Source organism: Barbatula barbatula (genome assembly GCF_947034865.1).
Source record: "Barbatula barbatula genome assembly, chromosome: 5".
Lineage (NCBI taxonomy): Eukaryota > Metazoa > Chordata > Actinopteri > Cypriniformes > Nemacheilidae > Barbatula > Barbatula barbatula.
In genome coordinates this window covers 5,906,631-5,925,333 of record NC_136769.1, presented here as the reverse complement: position 1 = coordinate 5,925,333, position 18,703 = coordinate 5,906,631, and the positions used below count along the sequence as shown (strand labels likewise).

Sequence of the window (18,703 nt, the reverse complement as noted above, 5' to 3'; positions counted from 1 at the left end):
TAGTGTATTATATAATTTTTTATATTGTTCAAAAGTAATCTAATCGGATTTGATCAAACCTTAAAAATGGGTTGTTCAAAAGCAGAAAATGGATTGAGAATTTGGGTAAGATCATAAAATCCAATCTTGGTTTTGATCTGGATCAAATTGTCAGTTTGTGTAACTTTGATCCCAAAAACAGGACTATACTTATCCCAGCAGAAGGGTTGATTTCAGGAACAGAAAATTTTATAAAACTTAAAAAACTGGACAAAAATACAACATTTGTATCATGTTACATGCAAACAGACATTATAGTTTTCTCTTGATAGGTAACGGTCTCTTCAGTAGCCGAAAGTACAGGTGCTCAAACAAGAACACATGACAACCTTCTATGCTTAGTGAATGAGACCAATTGTTTGACGGGGCAAGTATGAATGCGCGTGTGTAACTATCATTACGGTAATATCAGGTCAAGAGAAGGCACTTATCTCGGTGTTTACGGTAATATCATGAAGAACAAGGAAGCTACGCTGACAGCGGATTTTTTTGCTAAGCAATGTCTGAGGTAAAAGAATAACGAAAGGGGTTTCCCGGGTTATTTGAATTGTTATCCTTGAGGATAATATGTTTATCAATTATACTTATCTTTAAAGTCCTCTTCGTGCATTCTGTAGTAACGTAAGATGTAGGCTACATAATGACAATTTGCTAAGGTTAGCCATGCATTTGTAAGATTATTTTAGTATAGCTAAATTACTTGAATTCATTAATACTATTGATAAAGTGTAACTTTAAATGCAGCCGTGTACGTCGGTCCGCTGAACTGCAGAGTTTAGCGTCAAGCCTTATCAAACAAGTTAATCGTTTTTTTAAGGATGACCAAAGCTTCAGACAGGTGGGTCTTCGAGGGTTTGAGCCAAAATATGCAGGACAGTGGCAAGGACCTATGGAGGGATTTTTCAGTCAGAATATAAACCGAAAGTCTAAATTTGAAACTAAAAGTCCAGGTTGAAAATGAATTTGGTATATAGGATTGGGCATTTAATCATTTAGGAGGCGTGGCCCAAATACTGGAGGATGGGTTGGAAATGGCTGGTGATCAGAGGCACCTTATGGACAGCAGCTCCCAGTGCTAAAGAGCACACTGTAATGAAACCAGAGCGAGTGAGTGGCTGGAGCGAGGATATGAGGCGCCGTATAGGGTTTAAATCAAACTGTGCTTATGAAAGCATTTATAAATGTGTGCATACACACATATACATTGCTCACATATACATGTATAGTATTGGATGTTCAAGCTAAAAAACAAATGAAAACGTGTGCGCACTAATGTGAAATCCATACCAATACATATTATGTTAGTAATTCATGCATGTACACTTTTTCACGCATACATATAAACTCGATGCGGGCAAAATAACACACCTAAACAACACTCGCATATATACAAACTCCGCACACACACATCCATAAAACACTCGCACACATACAAACTTGATGCATGCAAAACACACCTATTCAACACTCGCACATATACACTCGATGCGTGCAAAACACATCTAACACTGAGAGCTATAATAGCATTGACGTTCATTAGTCCTTTACTTGCTTGTGCAAGTTGCAATGAAGATATAGCCGATTTCTTTAGTAGTGTTTTACACTGCCTTACACGTATACAGCAGGATTGGGGGAAATGTGCCATTGTCTACGGCTTCTGTTTAACTGGCACATTTACTCATACGACATGTCATAACGTGGACGGCCTCTATGGCCTATTCTAGATGTCGGTGGTGGGACTGGTAGTTGTCCAGCAGCTCTCCCACCATCAAACTTGGCGCAGCGTGATACAACGTCTCGAGAACAACAACGAGTTCTCTGGTTTCGACATTTTGACGACGAACCACGGACAACAGACTGTTAATTGTTCTGGCAATTGTTCTAAATCTCTATAACAATTGTGTGCAGAGTTTATAATATGTATGTGCGAGTGTTTTATAGATGTGTGTGTGCAGAGTTTATATGTATGTGCGAGTGTTTTATAGATGTGTGTGTGCAGAGTTTATATGTATGTGCGAGTGTTTTATAGATGTGTGTGTGCAGAGTTTATATGTATGTGCGAGTGTTTTATAGATGTGTGTGTGCAGAGTTTATATGTATGTGTGCAGAGTTTATATGTATGTGCGAGTGTTTTATAGATGTGTGTGTGCGGAGTTTGTTTGTATGTGCGAGTGTCGTTTAGGTTTGTTTGCACGCATCGAGTGTATATGTATGTGTGAGAGTATTATAGATGTGTGTCTGCAGAGTTTATATGTGCGAGTGTTTTATAGATGTGTGTGTGCAGAGTTTATATGTATGTGTGAGAGTATTATAGATGTGTGTCTGCAGAGTTTATATGTGCGAGTGTTTTATAGATGTGTGTGTGCAGAGTTTGTATGTAGAATTGGACATTGTATGTGCACGAATACCAGTTACTGTATGTGTATGGGACAAAACAAAGGATGTGCAGGAAACTTAACGTTTCAAATTTGGACTTTTAGTTTTGGTTTAAAACTTTTCGTTTTAGACTTTTAGTTTATATTCTGACTGAAAAATCCCTCCATAAGGACCGACGTTGATGAAATCTATGCTAAGGTCATGTTTGCTGCGTCCAAGAGCTGTAAAATTATGAAAAAACATGGCAAAAAATTACAACTACAGGACCCATTCAACAAATTGTTTATTTAATCAAATTGACATACAATAACATTCAACAAATAGCTTATTTAATACAATTACAGTACAATCAAATAATAAATTAATAGTAACCTAAATTAAATAAAATGTAAAGTTATATTATTAGACACTAGCCGATTAATAAACAAGAGCGGAAGTTACTGCAGTTCAGGCGCATGTTCAAGCTCATGCGCAACGTTATGCGTTGAATGAAGCGTTTCCTGAAAACGGTTTGCAAAGTGCAATGGGGTTTATCATACGTTTCCCCTGGTTTGGTGGGTGTGTAAAGAATCTCAGCCCAACATCAGCAGCAACATTTATAAAAACCACGTGGTATTAAAGAGACAACTCACACAATATATGTGCAGCTCGGTATATAATACAATTCAAGATATAAGAAGTGATGTATTTTTCAGAATTTAACACGTATTTATACCGATTTCATTAGGCTCCGAAAATTCTTCAAAAGAACCGAAAGGGCGTTCTCAGCTGCCATAGTTAAAATCTTGCGTCATCACAACAGGGTGTTTAACCGAACCAACCTTTATGTTTGAAAACTTTTTGTTGGGGCTGAACGCAGCCCAGGTGCACGTGTCCGATGAAACGGTCTATAGAAACCCAAGAGGGTCATTCGTGTCAAATCAAGCAAATTTGGAATATTAAATATTAAATGCCACTGACGAATAGTAATTGAGTAATCAATTAGTTTGTAGAGGGAGGTAAAAATGAAAAATGTTTATATGAAATGTTTAGCCATATTAGAGGGTAAAAAGTTACATGACAAATATGCCAGCATCATCATTTTATTTGTACTCAGAGATTTGTATATCTTGGGGCTGGGCGATACAGCTGAAAAGTGTATCATCAATATAATGTTTAATATTGTTCGAAATAGATGATTATTGATACATTTGAATAAAGTTGTTAATGTGAAAATGTATTTATTTATTTTGGCAGGTATGTTCCACCATACCACAAAGTGATGTTCAGTGAAGTCGTTCACAATAAATAGATAAATAATGCTTATAATCCTGCGAGTAAGGGGACCACTGGAATTGATGAACTGAATGAAGTTGAGTCGTCAGTGTCAGAATCGTGTTCCGCTATGTCTTCTAGTAGTTTGCAGAAGAGAAACATTTACTTTCCAGAACCAATCACAAAAGCAGGCAAGTCCTTGAACTGCCCTCAGTGTGGAAAGTGTTTCAAATACAAATGTCGTCTTGAGGACCACATGAGAACTCACACTGGAGATTGCCCTTTCGCATGTCCTCAGTGTGGAAAGAGTTTCAAACTGAAAGCAACTCTTGAGATGCATATGAGAATTCACACTGGAGAGAGTCCATACACATGTCCTCAGTGTGGAAAGAGTTTCAAACTGAAAGCAACTCTTGAGATGCATATGAGAATTCACACTGGAGAGAGTCCATACACATGTCCTCAGTGTGGAAAGAGTTTCAAACTGAAAGCAACTCTTGAGATGCATATGAGAATTCACACTGGAGAGAGTCCATACACATGTCCTCAGTGTGGAAAGAGTTTCACACAGAAAACCCATCTTAAAACCCACATGAGGATTCACACTGAAGAGCGGCCATACTCGTGTCCTCAATGTGGAAAGAGTTTCAAACGCAAATCAACGCTTGATGAGCACATGAGAATTCACACTGGAGATTGCCCATATGTATGTCCTCAGTGTGGAAAGAGTTTTAAACAGGAAAATAATCTCAAGGTGCATATGAGAAATCACACTGGAGAGCGTCCATTCTCATGTCCTCAGTGTGGAAAGAGTTTCAAACGCAAATCAACGCTTGAGAACCACTTGAGAATTCACACTGGAGAGTGTCCATACGCATGTCCTCAGTGTGAAAGAAGCTTTAAACAGAAATCAAATCTTGAGACACATATGAGATTTCACAAAGGAGAGTGTCCATACACTTGTCCTCATTGTGTAAGGAGTTTTACAAACAAAAGTCATTTTGAGGGCCACATGAGAACGCACACTGGAGAGCGCCCGTACACATGTCCTCAGTGTGGAAAAAGTTTGAAAGAGAAATCATCACTTAAGGTGCACTTGAGAATTCACACTGGAGAGCGCCCATACATATGTTCTGAGTGTGGAAGGAGTTTCAAACACATATCAACACGTGAGTTGCACATGAAAATTCACACTGAAGATCGCCCATACACATGTCCACATTGTGGAAAGGGTTTCAAACAACAAAAAACACTTGATGAGCATGTGAAAATTCACTCTGAAGAGCGCCCATACATTTGTCCTCAGTGTGAAAAGAGTTTCAAGCACAAATCAAATCTTGCTGTGCACATGAAAATTCACACTGAAGAGCGTCCATGAACATGCCTTCAGTGTGGATTTTCTGTTAATTTACTTACCAAGATTATTGTGAATTTGTGTCTTCAGTGTAATAGTAATGATTTTAAGCTGCAAACTGTGGTTCTAAGCATATACATGTACATACTGTATATATTTACATTTAGTCATTTAGCAGACGCTTTTATCCAAAACAGATGAGTAAACATTGGAAGCAATTATAACAATATATACATAGGCTTATTTGTTGGCTCATGTAAAACTACTTCAAGTTACTTTTTTCATATCTGTCTACACTCCATACACTGTAATGACATAGCAAAAAGAGATTTGTGACAAAATGAGAAAACATAAATAAGCACATTGCGTAAGTATTCATATGCTCTTCATTAACAAGCAAAACTAGAATGTTTTTGTGCTAAATTTCAAGTCTCCCAGAAAAAGGTATGAATACTTATGCAATGTAATTATTGTAGGTCTTTTTATTTTTCATAAATTTTCTATGTCATAAATCTGTTTTTGCTATGTCAGTGTTTTTGGACTTTCGTGATACACTTCCTGTTTTATTTTGTAGTCTTTTGTTTATTGGTTTCCCTGTGAATACTTCCCAGGTGTGTCTTTTGGGGTTGTGAAATCACAGATTAAAATGGTTAAATTATTGTAGAAATACTGGATGAATATGTACAAAAATAAATATTGTGAATGGACAAGAGCCAATATTAGACCTTGAATATCAGGGAATATAGCTAGCAGCTATCTGCAGTGAAAGATTCATTAATATAGACATGTTGGACCTCACATGTATATCTGAGAATATAGCTAGCAAACGTTTATGGGAGGTGTTAAAGTAATCAACGATAGGGAGTGATCATTACCCAATAAGATGTAGGAATTACTGTTAAAAAAACTGAGCAGGAGAAAATATTTAAAATCCCTTTAATCAACCTATATTTGCAAAAAAAAATACAAAATAGGGGTGCAGTAGATGAAATATTAATTATATTGAACAGATGTTTCACTAGGGTGCGTGCCCCAGTAAAAAGTGTCTAGAGTATTTTATGTAGTCTTCCTCAGATCTGTATCTTGATAAAATTCTCTCCCAGAGCTCTACTAGCAGTACTTCTGACCTCTTGGATTGAATTTAGCTCTGATATGCATTTTCAGTTAGACCTTTTATTGAGAGGTGTGTGCCTAAATCATACTCATTCAATTGAGTTGACTAAATTGAGTTATTTTTTCAAGTCTCCCAGAAAAGGGCATATAAATTGAGTCAATTTTATAAAGTGTGCTATTTAGTCTTGTATGTCCGAATCTCATCCTTGATATTATTATCTCATCTCTTTTATTTTTTCCTGCACTTCTACCTTTCTTCTCCATATCCCATTGTTTTTGCCACTTTACCTTCAACCTTTCCTTAATAATACTCTTAATTTTACTCTTACTAATACTAACACTAATTTCATTGTTATTAAATGGCTTCTTTTGCTGCCTTATCTGCCATTTCATTTCCTTTGATTATTAAATTAAATAGATGAGAGAGCGAGAGAGAGAGAGTGCCCTACGCGTGACGTCACATGAAAACTATGAAATTTATGCATCTGGCAGACGCCTTTATCTATTTTATGATTCTATTCAGGAGGCTGATTCACCTCATCATGCGAAATAGTGAGCGAATGCAAAGCCACAAAGCCCGCAACTTTTAGCCAAAAAGGCTACGCTTCAATGGGATAAGCATCCGGAGGAGAAACAAAAGCAAATAGACAATACACTTCACACTTATTATTGTTTCTTTGATTGTTAGTCACATTTAGAAAAGTATAATCTCATGTTTCCCAAATGATACTACATATTTCAGCTGTCCATCATGAAACGTGACTGTGTACAGGTATAACTACAGCGCGTGTATAACTATCATTACGGTAATCGCTGGTCAATGAATGAGTACAGCAACAACACAGAAGCTGCGCTAACCGAGCGGATTTTCAGCGATATTTGAGGTAAAAACAACAAAATGTGATGTTTTCATGTTATTTTATTAACTGTTATAGTTGAGACTAAATCGTACTTGTTTGTTTATTCATTGTTTCTATCTTGAAGACCTCTTCAAGCCATCCGTAGATGTGATACACCGACAAAGCTACTTGCTAAAGTTAGCCACGTTTAAATGATTTGTTTGACCGTGTTCCCTATTTTATGAACATAAAAACATTTTTAACACTATAATGAAGTGTAACTTTGAAAGGTACTTTAAATGCTCGCACTTGCAGTTCTACTGGGAAAAAATATGCAAAACTCGTATTTTCTCCGCGTGTTGTTGCCATGGAGAACTGTAATATCTGAGCTTCATTGATGTTTTTTTATAGTCATTCTACATGCGCTTCACTTTTGCCAAGTTATTTGCCTTTTGCCAAGCGATGTTTGAGGTAAAAACATAATGAAATATGATGTTTACAAGTTATTTTAACTGTTATACTTGAGACCAAAACACGGTCGTAGGTTTATAAGCCGTATCTACCTTTGAAGACCTCTCTAGATGTGATACACACTGGCTCGGTTAATGCTAAATTCAGCCAAGTTGCAATGAGTTGTTTAGCTCGTGTTATTTGAAGCATTTCTAAATACATTTGTAACATCTAACGTTATAAAGGTTTACTTTAGGTAATGCACGACGAACTAACACGAATAAACAATTAACAACAGTTAATGCATTTACAAATGTTTATTAATGCAATCTTATTGTGAAGTGTTACCCAACTACCTTATAAAACTGTGGCGTGTATCTTTACATTTAGTCATTTAGCAGACGCTTTTATCCAAAGCGACTTACAAAGAGTTCAGGGAGCAATAAGCGATGTCATAAAAGAGCAACAGTACTATATGTGCTAATACAAAGTGACTAGTTTTAACAAAAGCTAGACCACTACCTGTTGAGAGAAGAGGGTTAGTGTACTTTTTTTATTTGTCTGTCAAGTATCTAAGATTTTATTATTATTGTATAACATCACAGCGTAATCTATAGGCTAATGTACAATATGTGGTTATTTTGTTTGATTTTTAGATTTGTTGAAAGACAAGTGATGAACTAACCGTTATGGAGAAACATCAGAACCGTAATTTTGAGGACCACATGAGAACGCACACTAAAGAGCACCAATACATATGTTCTCAGTGTGGAAGGAGCTTTAAAACGAAAGGTCATTTTAACGTGCACATGAGAATTCACACTGGAGTTCACCCATACGCATGTCCTCAGTGTGGAAAGAGCTTCAAACAGAGCTCAACGCTTGATAGGCACACAGTAATTCACACCGGAGAGCGTCCATATTCATGTCAACGGTGTGGAAAGGGTTTCAGACGCAAATCAACGCTTAAGGACCACGTGAGAATTCACACCGAAGAGCGCCCATACTCCTGTCCTCATTGTGGAAAGAGTTTTAAACGCAGATCAACAGTTAAGAATCACATCAGAATTCACACTGGAGAGCGCCCTTACACATGTCCGCAGTGTGGAAAGAGTTTTATACAGAAAACAACTTTTGAGGTCCACATTAGAATTCACACCGGAGAGCGCCCGTACACATGTTCCCAGTGTGGAAAGAGTTGCAGACAGAAAAGTCAACTTCAGGAGCACATGAGAAAACACTGAATAGCACCCACACACATGTAGAAGTGCATATAAAAAGTATTCATCCCCCTCATTTTGTTATCTTGCTGCCTAATGTTAAAATCAAGTACCATTTTTTCCCACATCAATCTACACTCCATTCACCATAAAGTTCTTGGTTAAAGCACCTTAAGTGTTTTTGTGACTTGACCATCTGCATTTGGCAATTTTTCTGCCATTCTTCTCCTCAAGTCCTCTCAAACTCTTTCAGGATGGATGGGACCATCAGTAGACAGACATTCTCAGGTTTCTACAGAGATGTTCAAATGGGTTCAATCACCGGCTAGACCACTCAGACAGAGTTGTCCTTAAGCCCATCTTGCATTGTTTTAGCTATGCGCTTAAGATTGTCCTGTTGGAGGAGAAACATTCTGCCCCCTCCAAGGTTCTGAATGTTCTGGACTAAGTTATCATTAAGGGTATCTCTGTATTTTATGCCGTTCTTCTATACTGTTTCTGGCCGTTTGAACGGTTATTTTAATTGTTTTTTGGTGTTTGTGCAAAGTTTTCATGTGTCTTCACCGAGGAGAGGCTTGGCCACTCTGTCACAAAGCCCAGATTGCTGGAGGGTTGCAGGGATGTTTGTCCTTCCATAAAGTTTCTCCCATCTCCATATATGATCGAACATGGAGCTCAACCAGAGCGATCATCAGCTTCTTGGTCACTGCTCTAGACCCTTCTCCATTGATTTCTCAGTTTGGCCGGGTAAAAAAAGCTCAGGAAATTTGGTGATCTCATACTTCTTCTGGTAATGCTTAATGGAGGCTACATCTCTGAACAGATTTTTTTGTCCTAAGATCCGTGTCTCGATAAAATCCTGTCTCTGAGCGGAACTGGTAGTTCTTCTGACCTTGTGGCTCGGTCTTTGCTCTGATATGCATTTTCAGCTGTTAGACCTTCATACTCATTCAGGTGAATTTGCCGCAGGTAAACTACTTGAAGTGTAGTAATATCAACAAGAAAACTGGAAAGATTTTGAGCTAAATTTCAAGTCTCCCAGAAAAGGGCATACTTGTAATATTTCAGTTTTATTTTAAAACCTTTGCAAATCAGATTTTTGCTTTGTCATGTATGGAGTGTAGATTAATAAAGATTTATTAAAAAAAGTGTTTTTTGGACTTTTACTTTGCTGTGACACTCTTGTTTTATTTTGTTCTCCTGTAGTTCTTTTGGTTTCCCTGTGAATACTTCTCATGTGTGTCTTTGCAGCCCTCCTTATTCTTGTGCATTTGTTTCTTTGTCTGGTGTTGTTTTCAGTCTTATGATGTGTCTCCTTATTTGTACTTCCGTGATTATATATGATTAAACATTGCACAATTCTGCTACTACAAATGCAATTGCATATACTGTTTCAAGAATTACATTTGTGAAATCAAGACCAGTTACCAGTAAAAAAAGTGACTGCTAGATTCTGTCTTCTATTGATGAAATATATTGAAAAAATATTCCTTTTTTCCTTCACAACTCCTTCCTGGTGGAACATTCTTCCCAATGTGGTCCGGTCAACCACATCTCTCACAACCTTCAAAAAACCACTTGCAACTATATGCATTTTTCCTATAGACTTTTGGAAGATCGCCAAAAATAAGACCTGTGATTATCAAATGTTTTTTATGTTAACACCTTCAGTCTATCAAGGTAATCTTGACAAATGAACAGACCAGCAGCTACGTGAATGCAGCGTTTACTTTAACGACGACCTGCAATAACAGTTAACATGTTAAAGCACAAAATCTCTAATTGTAAAGGAGGTGCTGAGAGGTTAAGAGAGAGAAAACAACAAGCACTGGAAGCAGAAGGCACCAAGTGTGTAAATGAGCAATGAATTATTTTCTGGAAGACCAGCCAAAGACTGGTGAACATGTCAGGACGGGTCTGACTGTTGAGATGAGACTGACATGCATGTTCTGCATTGTTTTGTTTCAGTTGCAGCGATAATAAGCCACCACTGTAAAATATAACTGTTGTTTAAAAACAAAGCTCAATTATTTTTATTTTTGAGTTTTCTAAATAAACAACTGATTTTCTAGCCTATGCATTATATAAATCTTAACATTAACTTGTGAACTCTGCATTTCCATATGTAACCAATTTGATTACTAAAGATTTTAAAAGCCTTTGTAAGTGTTAAACAATAAAGAACAAATCACACTTTTTTAACTTTATTGTATATCAGTGGTCAACGTGTAAATAATAATGACAACAACAATCAATTTATTTAAAACAATATTATGAGCTTAAAAACCTATTCAAGATCCCCTAAGTGAAGTCAGTTCCACTATCTTTTTACAGCTCCTAAAATTTTCTATATGTGATTATTTCAAAGGTGCATAGACTACACAGGTTGCATAGGGCCTCTATACCACCAGGGGGCCCCCTTGAGCACCGAATCAAAAACACCATAATGTAAAAAATACGCTATTTTTATAACTTACGGATTAATAATTGATACTTAATTTGTTTAATTATTTTGACATCATAGGTCTCGGACATAATGTAGTAAATGACATGCGCCGCCCGTGATGTGATGATGCATGTTTACAAATGGCCGTGGCTATAAAAGAGCCATCCGTTTGTAGTGGGAAAAAACGCGATGCAAAAGAATAAGGCTTTTTTGGTACTTTTTAAAAGTTTTATTAAGTTTTTGTCGAATTATACAAGGGCAGATTTATGAATTCTGTATTTATCGACTGGCATAAAGTTGGTTTGACGTTGGACGTTCAATAGTCTGAATTGAGGGACCGTCTCCAAAGGTACAAAGGCTCAGTGGCGGCTGGTGAAAAATATTCTCGGTGGGGCTGTGCCATACTTTTTTGTTTCCGTAACCATCGCAATAAAATTTAACACAAACTGCAGGACAGCAGTGCTCAGTGAAATAGTCAGTAATTATTTAATGCCAATATTAAAAAGTTGAGGCATTCGTACACAAAAACATAAACATCATGATGCACAAACACAAGCCTTTTATTTGCATTTAAACTGAACTTGTAAACAATTGACTATTTCTACATATAAGTAACATCTTTTGGAAAAGGCTGTTGGTGCCATTGGTAGTATATAGGCAACACAATATGCATGCTGTCAGAACAGAGTGGAAAGTGGACAATAACATTAAATTATTATAAAGTTTATAGGAATTCTTACACTGTATAAAGGATGTATAATATAGAAATGGATATCAAGTGGCTGAACTCAAACCTTTGACTGGAAGAATAGCATAAAGTATTTTATGATCAAACTAAATGTAACTAATTGTTAATGTGCTCCAGAACTGCAACAATTAATTGATACAAAACATATATACAGTAATATTAGCAAACACACTATTAACATTTTTACAGTACCATATATAACTGAATGATTTTTATGCTAAGGTCAACTATATACAAAGAAACGTGTGTGTGTGTGTGTGTGAAGCTACGGGAGAAGCCGCGCATATACTGCTTCCCTTTTTCGCTAGCCTGCTGTTTGATTGAGAGGTCAGGTTGATCTGGGCCCAGCTCTTTCACCCGAACTTTCTCCGACAAAGTTCTCCTCTCAAACGGATCTTGGAGGAGAGATTTCACCGAGTTAGGGTTGGGTCTTGGAGGAGTAACGTCCGCGCTCGCCATTGTCGTTTAGTAAAAATGGCGCCCCTAGAGCCCAGTCCTTATTTTATCAGGGCTTGGGGCGATAAAATGATCGCCCTTCTTGGATTCTATTTAAGAACGCTGATTGGCTAAATTTTATGTCATACATTCATATCTTAAATTAGCAATTGGCTTAACTGCTACATAGACCCGCCTCCTTGGGGCGCTTTCTCTATCGCCCCAGAGCTGATGAAGCGGTCAGACAGGCAGAGGAAAGGTTGCAAATATGATTTTGTATCATATTTTACATGTATTACTGGGTGCATTCCATATTTAAAACACACAAATATTGACATACTGATGTTTTTCTCATTATTATTACTATTTTTGTTTTAATTGTTTTAATTTTTTTTTTTTGTGCCTTAAGGGGGGCGGCGCCCTGGCGCCCTCTATTGGCCGGCCGCCACTGCAAAGGCTACACATTAATTCACATTAATTAATTACACAATAATGGCATGCTTCTTTGGTAAAGTAGCCACGTTTAAATACATTTGTTTGACTGTGTTCACGTTACTTTAATGCTTTAATACTATTTACGAAGTGTAACTTTAAAAGCATTTTCTGCAGCCGTGATGTTTTTTTCAGGATGTCATGGTTCATGCGCTTATTGTGTCCTATTTTGGGAAATTGTGAATATACCCCAAAAGCATGCATTGTTTTTGTTATGGAAAAGTTTACGTTTGTGTATGTAGCAAAGCAATACACAAATTGTGCTTAGGCCTACATACAAACAAGAAATAATTGGTTAACAGTTACACGCATTAAAATATAGCTCCTCTTTGCATGTAAGTATTTCTTCATTCGTTATTTCTTACATCATTATTACAACGTACTATAATTAGGGACACTCACATTTACATTTATTTTAATATAATTATATTATCTATCCAAATTCATATTTTAACCTTTTTGTTAAAATATTTGGTTATGAGTTGCAAATGTGAAAATGTATGTGTTTTATTCATTTTGGCAGGTCTGTTCCACCATACCACGAAGAGATGTTTAGTGAAGCCATGAATGAAGTTGAGGATAAACAACAGTGTCAGAAACCTCAGAATCTTGTATTGCTAGAAATGTCTTCTAGTAGTTTGCAGAAGAGCAAGAGTTTCTTTCCAAAAAGAAATCAAACAACAGAACCAGGCAAGCCCTTCACATGTCCTCAGTGTGGAAAGGACAGCACATGAGAATTCACACTGGACAGCGGCCATATGTATTTGAATAACAACTTTGTTATTCTTAGATATTGAAAAATAAAACTATAAAATTCATTTCCAGAATTGTTTTCCACAGTTTCTTCTTGCTCACAAAATTTGCACCTTCCCGTATCATGATTACCAATTTTATAAAGTGTGCTATTTAGTCTTGTATGTCCGAATCTCATCCTTGATATTATTATCTCATCTCTTTTATTTTTTCCTGCACTTCTACCTTTCTTCTCCATATCCCATTGTTTTTGCCACTTTACCTTCAACCTTTCCTTAATAATACTCTTGACACTAATACTAACACAAATTTCATTGTTTTTAATGGCTTCGTTTGCTGCCTTATCTGCCATTTCATTTCCTTTGATTATTAAATTAAATGGATAAAAGAGAGAGAGAGAGAGAGAGAGAGAGAGAGAGACAGAGAGCCCTACGCGTGACGTCACATGAAAACTATGACATTTATGCATCTGGCAGACGCCTTTATCTATTTTATGATTCTATTCAGGAGGCTGATTCACCTCATCATGCAACTTTTAGCCAAAAAGGCTACGCTTCAATGGGATAAGCATCCGGAGGAGAAACAAAAGCAAATAGACAATACACTTCACACTTATTATTGTCTCTTTGATTGTTAGTCACATTTAGAAAAGTATAATCTCATGTCTCCCAAATGATACTACATATTTCAGCTGTCCATCATGAAACGTGACTGTGTACAAATAACCATGCGCGTGTATAACTATCATTACGGTAATCGCTGGTCAGTGAATGAGTACAGCAAAAACACAGAAGCTGCGCTAACCGAGCGGATTTTCAGCGATATTTGAGGTAAAACAACAAAATGTGATGTTTTCAGGTTATTTTATTAACTGTTATAGTTGAGACTAAATCGTACTTGTTTGTTTATTCATTGTTTCTATCTTTAAAGACCTCTTCAAGCCATCTGTAGATGTGATGCGACAAAGCTACTTGCTAAAGTTAGCCACGTTTAAATGATTTGTTTGACCGTGTTCCCTATTTTATAAACATAAAAACATTTTTTAACACTATAATGAAGTGTAACTTTGAAAGGTACTTTGTTTTTAAATGCTCGCACTTGCAGTTCTAGTAGGACTAGGAGTTATAATCCCACTATTTCAGCACAGTTTAATTGCTCCATAGGACATTATGCCAACCTCCAGCTGTTGCCACGTGGTGGTACTATACTGTGTGGTAATTCAAAATAAGAGATCCTGAAAAAATGCCCTTTGTTACCTGCTCTGCAATGTGGAAGAAGTCCAAGGCTGTCCACAGCAGCTCATGTGGCACTAATCCAGAGGCATTGGCAATATACTTGGCCTATTTGTTTCCATACTCCACAGATCACTCAAAGTGATTTTGCGACGTTGTCCAAAGGCATTCGATTGGCAAGATTCCTTAAAAGTATGCGTTGTTTATTTATAGAAAAGTATAGTATTTTCTTGTGTGTAGCAAAGCAGTGTGCACACATTGTTACAACAAACATGTAAAGAAGCTGGTAACTTTGTATTAGCTCCTATTGTACTATTGCTCTTTGCATGACATATCGACTGTTGCTCCCCGAACTCTTTGTAAGTCACTTTGGATATTTTAACCTTTTTTTGTGAACAGTAGTTAATGTGAAAATAAATATTTTTTGGCAGGTCTGTTCCACCATACCACACAGTGATGTTCAATGAAACCATGAATGAAGTTGAAGAGAAACATCAGAAACCTTTTGAAATGTCTTCGAGTAGTGGGCAGAAGAACGAGATCTTTTCAACCAAAAGAAATCAAAGGACAGAAGACGGCAAGCCTCTCAAATGTCCTCAGTGTGGAAAGCGTTTCAAAAACATACGTCATTTTGAGAGCCACAACAGAACTGACACTGGGGTGTGCCCATATACATGCCCTCAGTGTGGAAAGAGTTTCACACATAAATCAAATACTAGGGCACATATGAAAGTTCACACTGAACAGCGCCCATACACATGTCCTCATTGTGGAAAGAGTTTCAAACACAAAAGTCAGTTTGAGGGCCACATGGCAGTTCACACTGGAGAGAGTCCATTCACATGTCCGCAGTGTGGAAAGAGTTTCACAAGTAAATCAAATCTTGCGGTACATATTAAAATTCACACTGGAGAGCGCCCATACGTATGTCCTCAGTGTGGAAAGAGTTTCAGAGAAAAAGCTAATCTTGTGATTCATACTAGAATTCACACTGGAGAGCGCCCATATGTATGTCCTCAGTGTGAAAGGAGTTTTAAACAGAAATCGATGCTTGAGAAGCACATGGGAATTCACACTGGAGATCGCCCATACACATGTCCTCGGTGTGAAAAGAGTTTTAGACAGAAAAATAATCTTAAGGTGCACATGAGGATTCACACTGAAGAGCGCCCATACACATGTCCTCAGTGTGAAAAGAGTTTCAAACGCAAATCAACGCTTGAGAAGCACGTGAGAATTCACACTGGAGAGCGCCCATATGTATGTCCCCAGTGTGGAAATAGTTTTAAACAGAAAAATAATCTTGAGGAGCATGTGAGAATTCACACTGGAGAGCGTCCGTACACGTGTCCTCAGTGTGGAAAGAGTTTCAAACGCAAATCAACAACTAATCGGCACATGAGAATTCATGCTGGAGAGCATCCATGAACACTACTTCAGTATGGAGAGAGTTTTCACCTTCAAATGTAGATTTGCTGTTAATTTACCAAGATTGTGACATTATTTTTTTCAGTGTATTTTTAGGTTTAACTTGTGGTTTTAGGTATATACTGTACATAGACATATACAGTACCTATTTTAAACACTTACATTTTCACATTCGCGACCATCCTTCCTTTAATAAATATTTTTGAAAGAGAAAAATTTAATAAGTACATTCATGTCAGCAAACATTTTCTGGTTTCTACAGAGATGTTCAAGCCTAACACTGGCAGTTCCATAGGCAAGCTAGGGCTTTCATCAAGGCACGCTGAGCCAATAGCCTTACACCTCCACCTGTGGGGTTTTCTGAAGTATTTGCAGTCTGACAGATTTTCTGTGATGCTGGGCGGAGGAAACATGAATATTCATGAGTCTCCTGCCTCACGTTAAAGTACAATGGAAAATATTAGAGCAGACCCTTCAGATTGATCAGAAACCGTCTTTAAAATTATGCTTACACTTGGGTGTCGTTAGTTATGCATGAACTGTAGAATTTATGGATTCATTCTTTTTTTATTTTTGCACGTATGTTTATTGTGTATTACTGTTCACTTTGGGAGGCTTTTGATAGTTGACATAAATGTATGTTTAGTTGCATAATAAAGGTTCAGATGGGAAGGCTCTGTGGCTCAATTGCCAGTCTACATAACAACCAGACTTCAAATTACTGTTAAAATTTAAATGAATATAAACTGAATTGGAATATAAACACGAAACCACATTTTAAACAATCTTCTTAAAACACAGACTGTAAGATCTATTTGATATGATTACCATAGCTTAGCCCACGTCGATTACATTCAAGGGATACTACACCCAAACATGAAAATTATGTTATTCATTTACTCACCCTCAATTATTCCAAATCTGTAAAAAATGTTTTTGTTGTGATAACCACAGAGAAAGATATTTGGAAGACTGGACACATGCCCCACATGTTTTCAAAAATAACACAATCATGTGCCACAGTTTGCTCAAAAGTAAGCTTCTGACCCTCATTATTTGTACTTTGATTGTAGTGTGCACTACTAACTTTGTGAATAAATTGCAAATAAAACATTTATTCTTCAAGCCGCCTCACCTTTTTTTGCTCCTTGCTATGTCACATTTCATATTGTTAGGGTTGTTGGGTCTTTCTCTACACAGGTGTGAAGCACATCAATGTTTATGGCCATTGACACTCCCTCACATAAGGCCTTATTTACAATTAAGGATAAATTGATCTTTCCGAGAACTGCAGTGTCATCTTATAAATGTGTTACTGTACTAAAAGTTGAATATTTAAGGTTAGCTCAATGCCATTAACGCGTCATCCTTAACGTTGATTTAAAGTTGCTTGTTATCTGTGACGTGTCTATTTTTGGTTTTAAAACATACTTTTTTATATTCTTTTAGTAAAAACAGAAAATAACAATGAAAGATATCAATTATTTAGTGAAGCGGGAAGAAAAGTTCTTCACCGGGCGCCCTTTTGAATTTTCCTATAAGTGGATCTTACTGGCAAGTCCATGTGACGGAACCATATCATCACGCTATCGGAACCATATCATCGCTCTATCGGAATCATATCATCACGCTATCGGAACCATATCATCACGCTATCGGAACCATATCATCGCTCTATCGGAATCATATCATCACGCTATCGGAACCATATCATCACGCTATCGGATCCTTCGGATTTGCAGACGGAAGGCGAACGTGCAAAATCTCCGGCAAGTTCACAGAGAATCAAATTTGGTTGCATGTGCCGTAATATATCGTCCGCCCACATACAATAAGGATTTTATTTGTGAGTTTACTGATTTTTTAAGTGAAATTGTACTGAAATATGAGAAATTACTAAAGTAGGTGATTTTAACATACATGTGTGCTGTCCTGCAAAGCCACTGGTAAGAGATTTTTGAATGTAATTGATTACTTTAATCTTATACAGCATGTGCATAAACCCACTCATGTTCAAGGTCATATATTAGACCTAGTTTTGACCTTTGGTTTATCTATTTCTGATGTTGAAATATCAGATCAAGCTTTTTGTGACCATAAGGCAATTATTTTTAGGGTGCTGAAGCCTCATAAAATTAAAAAACCTAAAGCTCAAAGTCAACTACGCCGTGATTTAAACGCTGGAGCTATAGAGCATTTCAAAAATCTATTTTACAAAATCAATCCTTTTTATTTAATGGACAGGCTCTCTCTTAACATGGATTTAGACTCTTCATTAGAGGTGCTATATTCCATTTGTCTACCATTTTTGGACTTAATAGCCCCATTTCCTGTCATAAAGTGCACATTAAGACTTTGTTCAGTTACCAGTTGTGTAAAAGTGCTTAATAAATAAATAAATAAATGAAATTAATTATAAAAAAGAAAAACGAGTATAAAGTCATAAAATCCTGTATTTATTGATTGGTGAAGAAACAAAAGTGAACTGAAATGAGAATAAAATTATAGTAAAGGTAGAATATAT

The 18,703-nt window shown here is 36.8% G+C and overlaps 1 protein-coding gene and 1 long non-coding RNA gene across 2 annotated transcripts; both read left to right on the top strand.

Moving 5' to 3' along the window:
* The first annotated feature begins 480 nt into the window (after window positions 1-480).
* On the top strand, window positions 481-5,978 carry LOC306893969. The gene is made up of 3 exons (XR_013786651.1): window positions 481-547; window positions 3,652-4,052; window positions 4,220-5,978. It is a non-coding gene; the product is annotated as an uncharacterized lncRNA (long non-coding RNA).
* A 986-nt stretch (window positions 5,979-6,964) lies between these two features.
* Window positions 6,965-17,302, top strand: LOC306893967 (uncharacterized protein). Its single transcript, XM_079456165.1, has 2 exons — window positions 6,965-7,020; window positions 15,183-17,302. Exon 2 carries the CDS (start codon window positions 15,208-15,210, stop codon window positions 16,177-16,179), a length of 972 nt encoding a protein of 323 aa, XP_079312291.1. The 5' UTR covers window positions 6,965-7,020; window positions 15,183-15,207; the 3' UTR covers window positions 16,180-17,302.
* The last annotated feature ends 1,401 nt before the right edge of the window (window positions 17,303-18,703 follow it).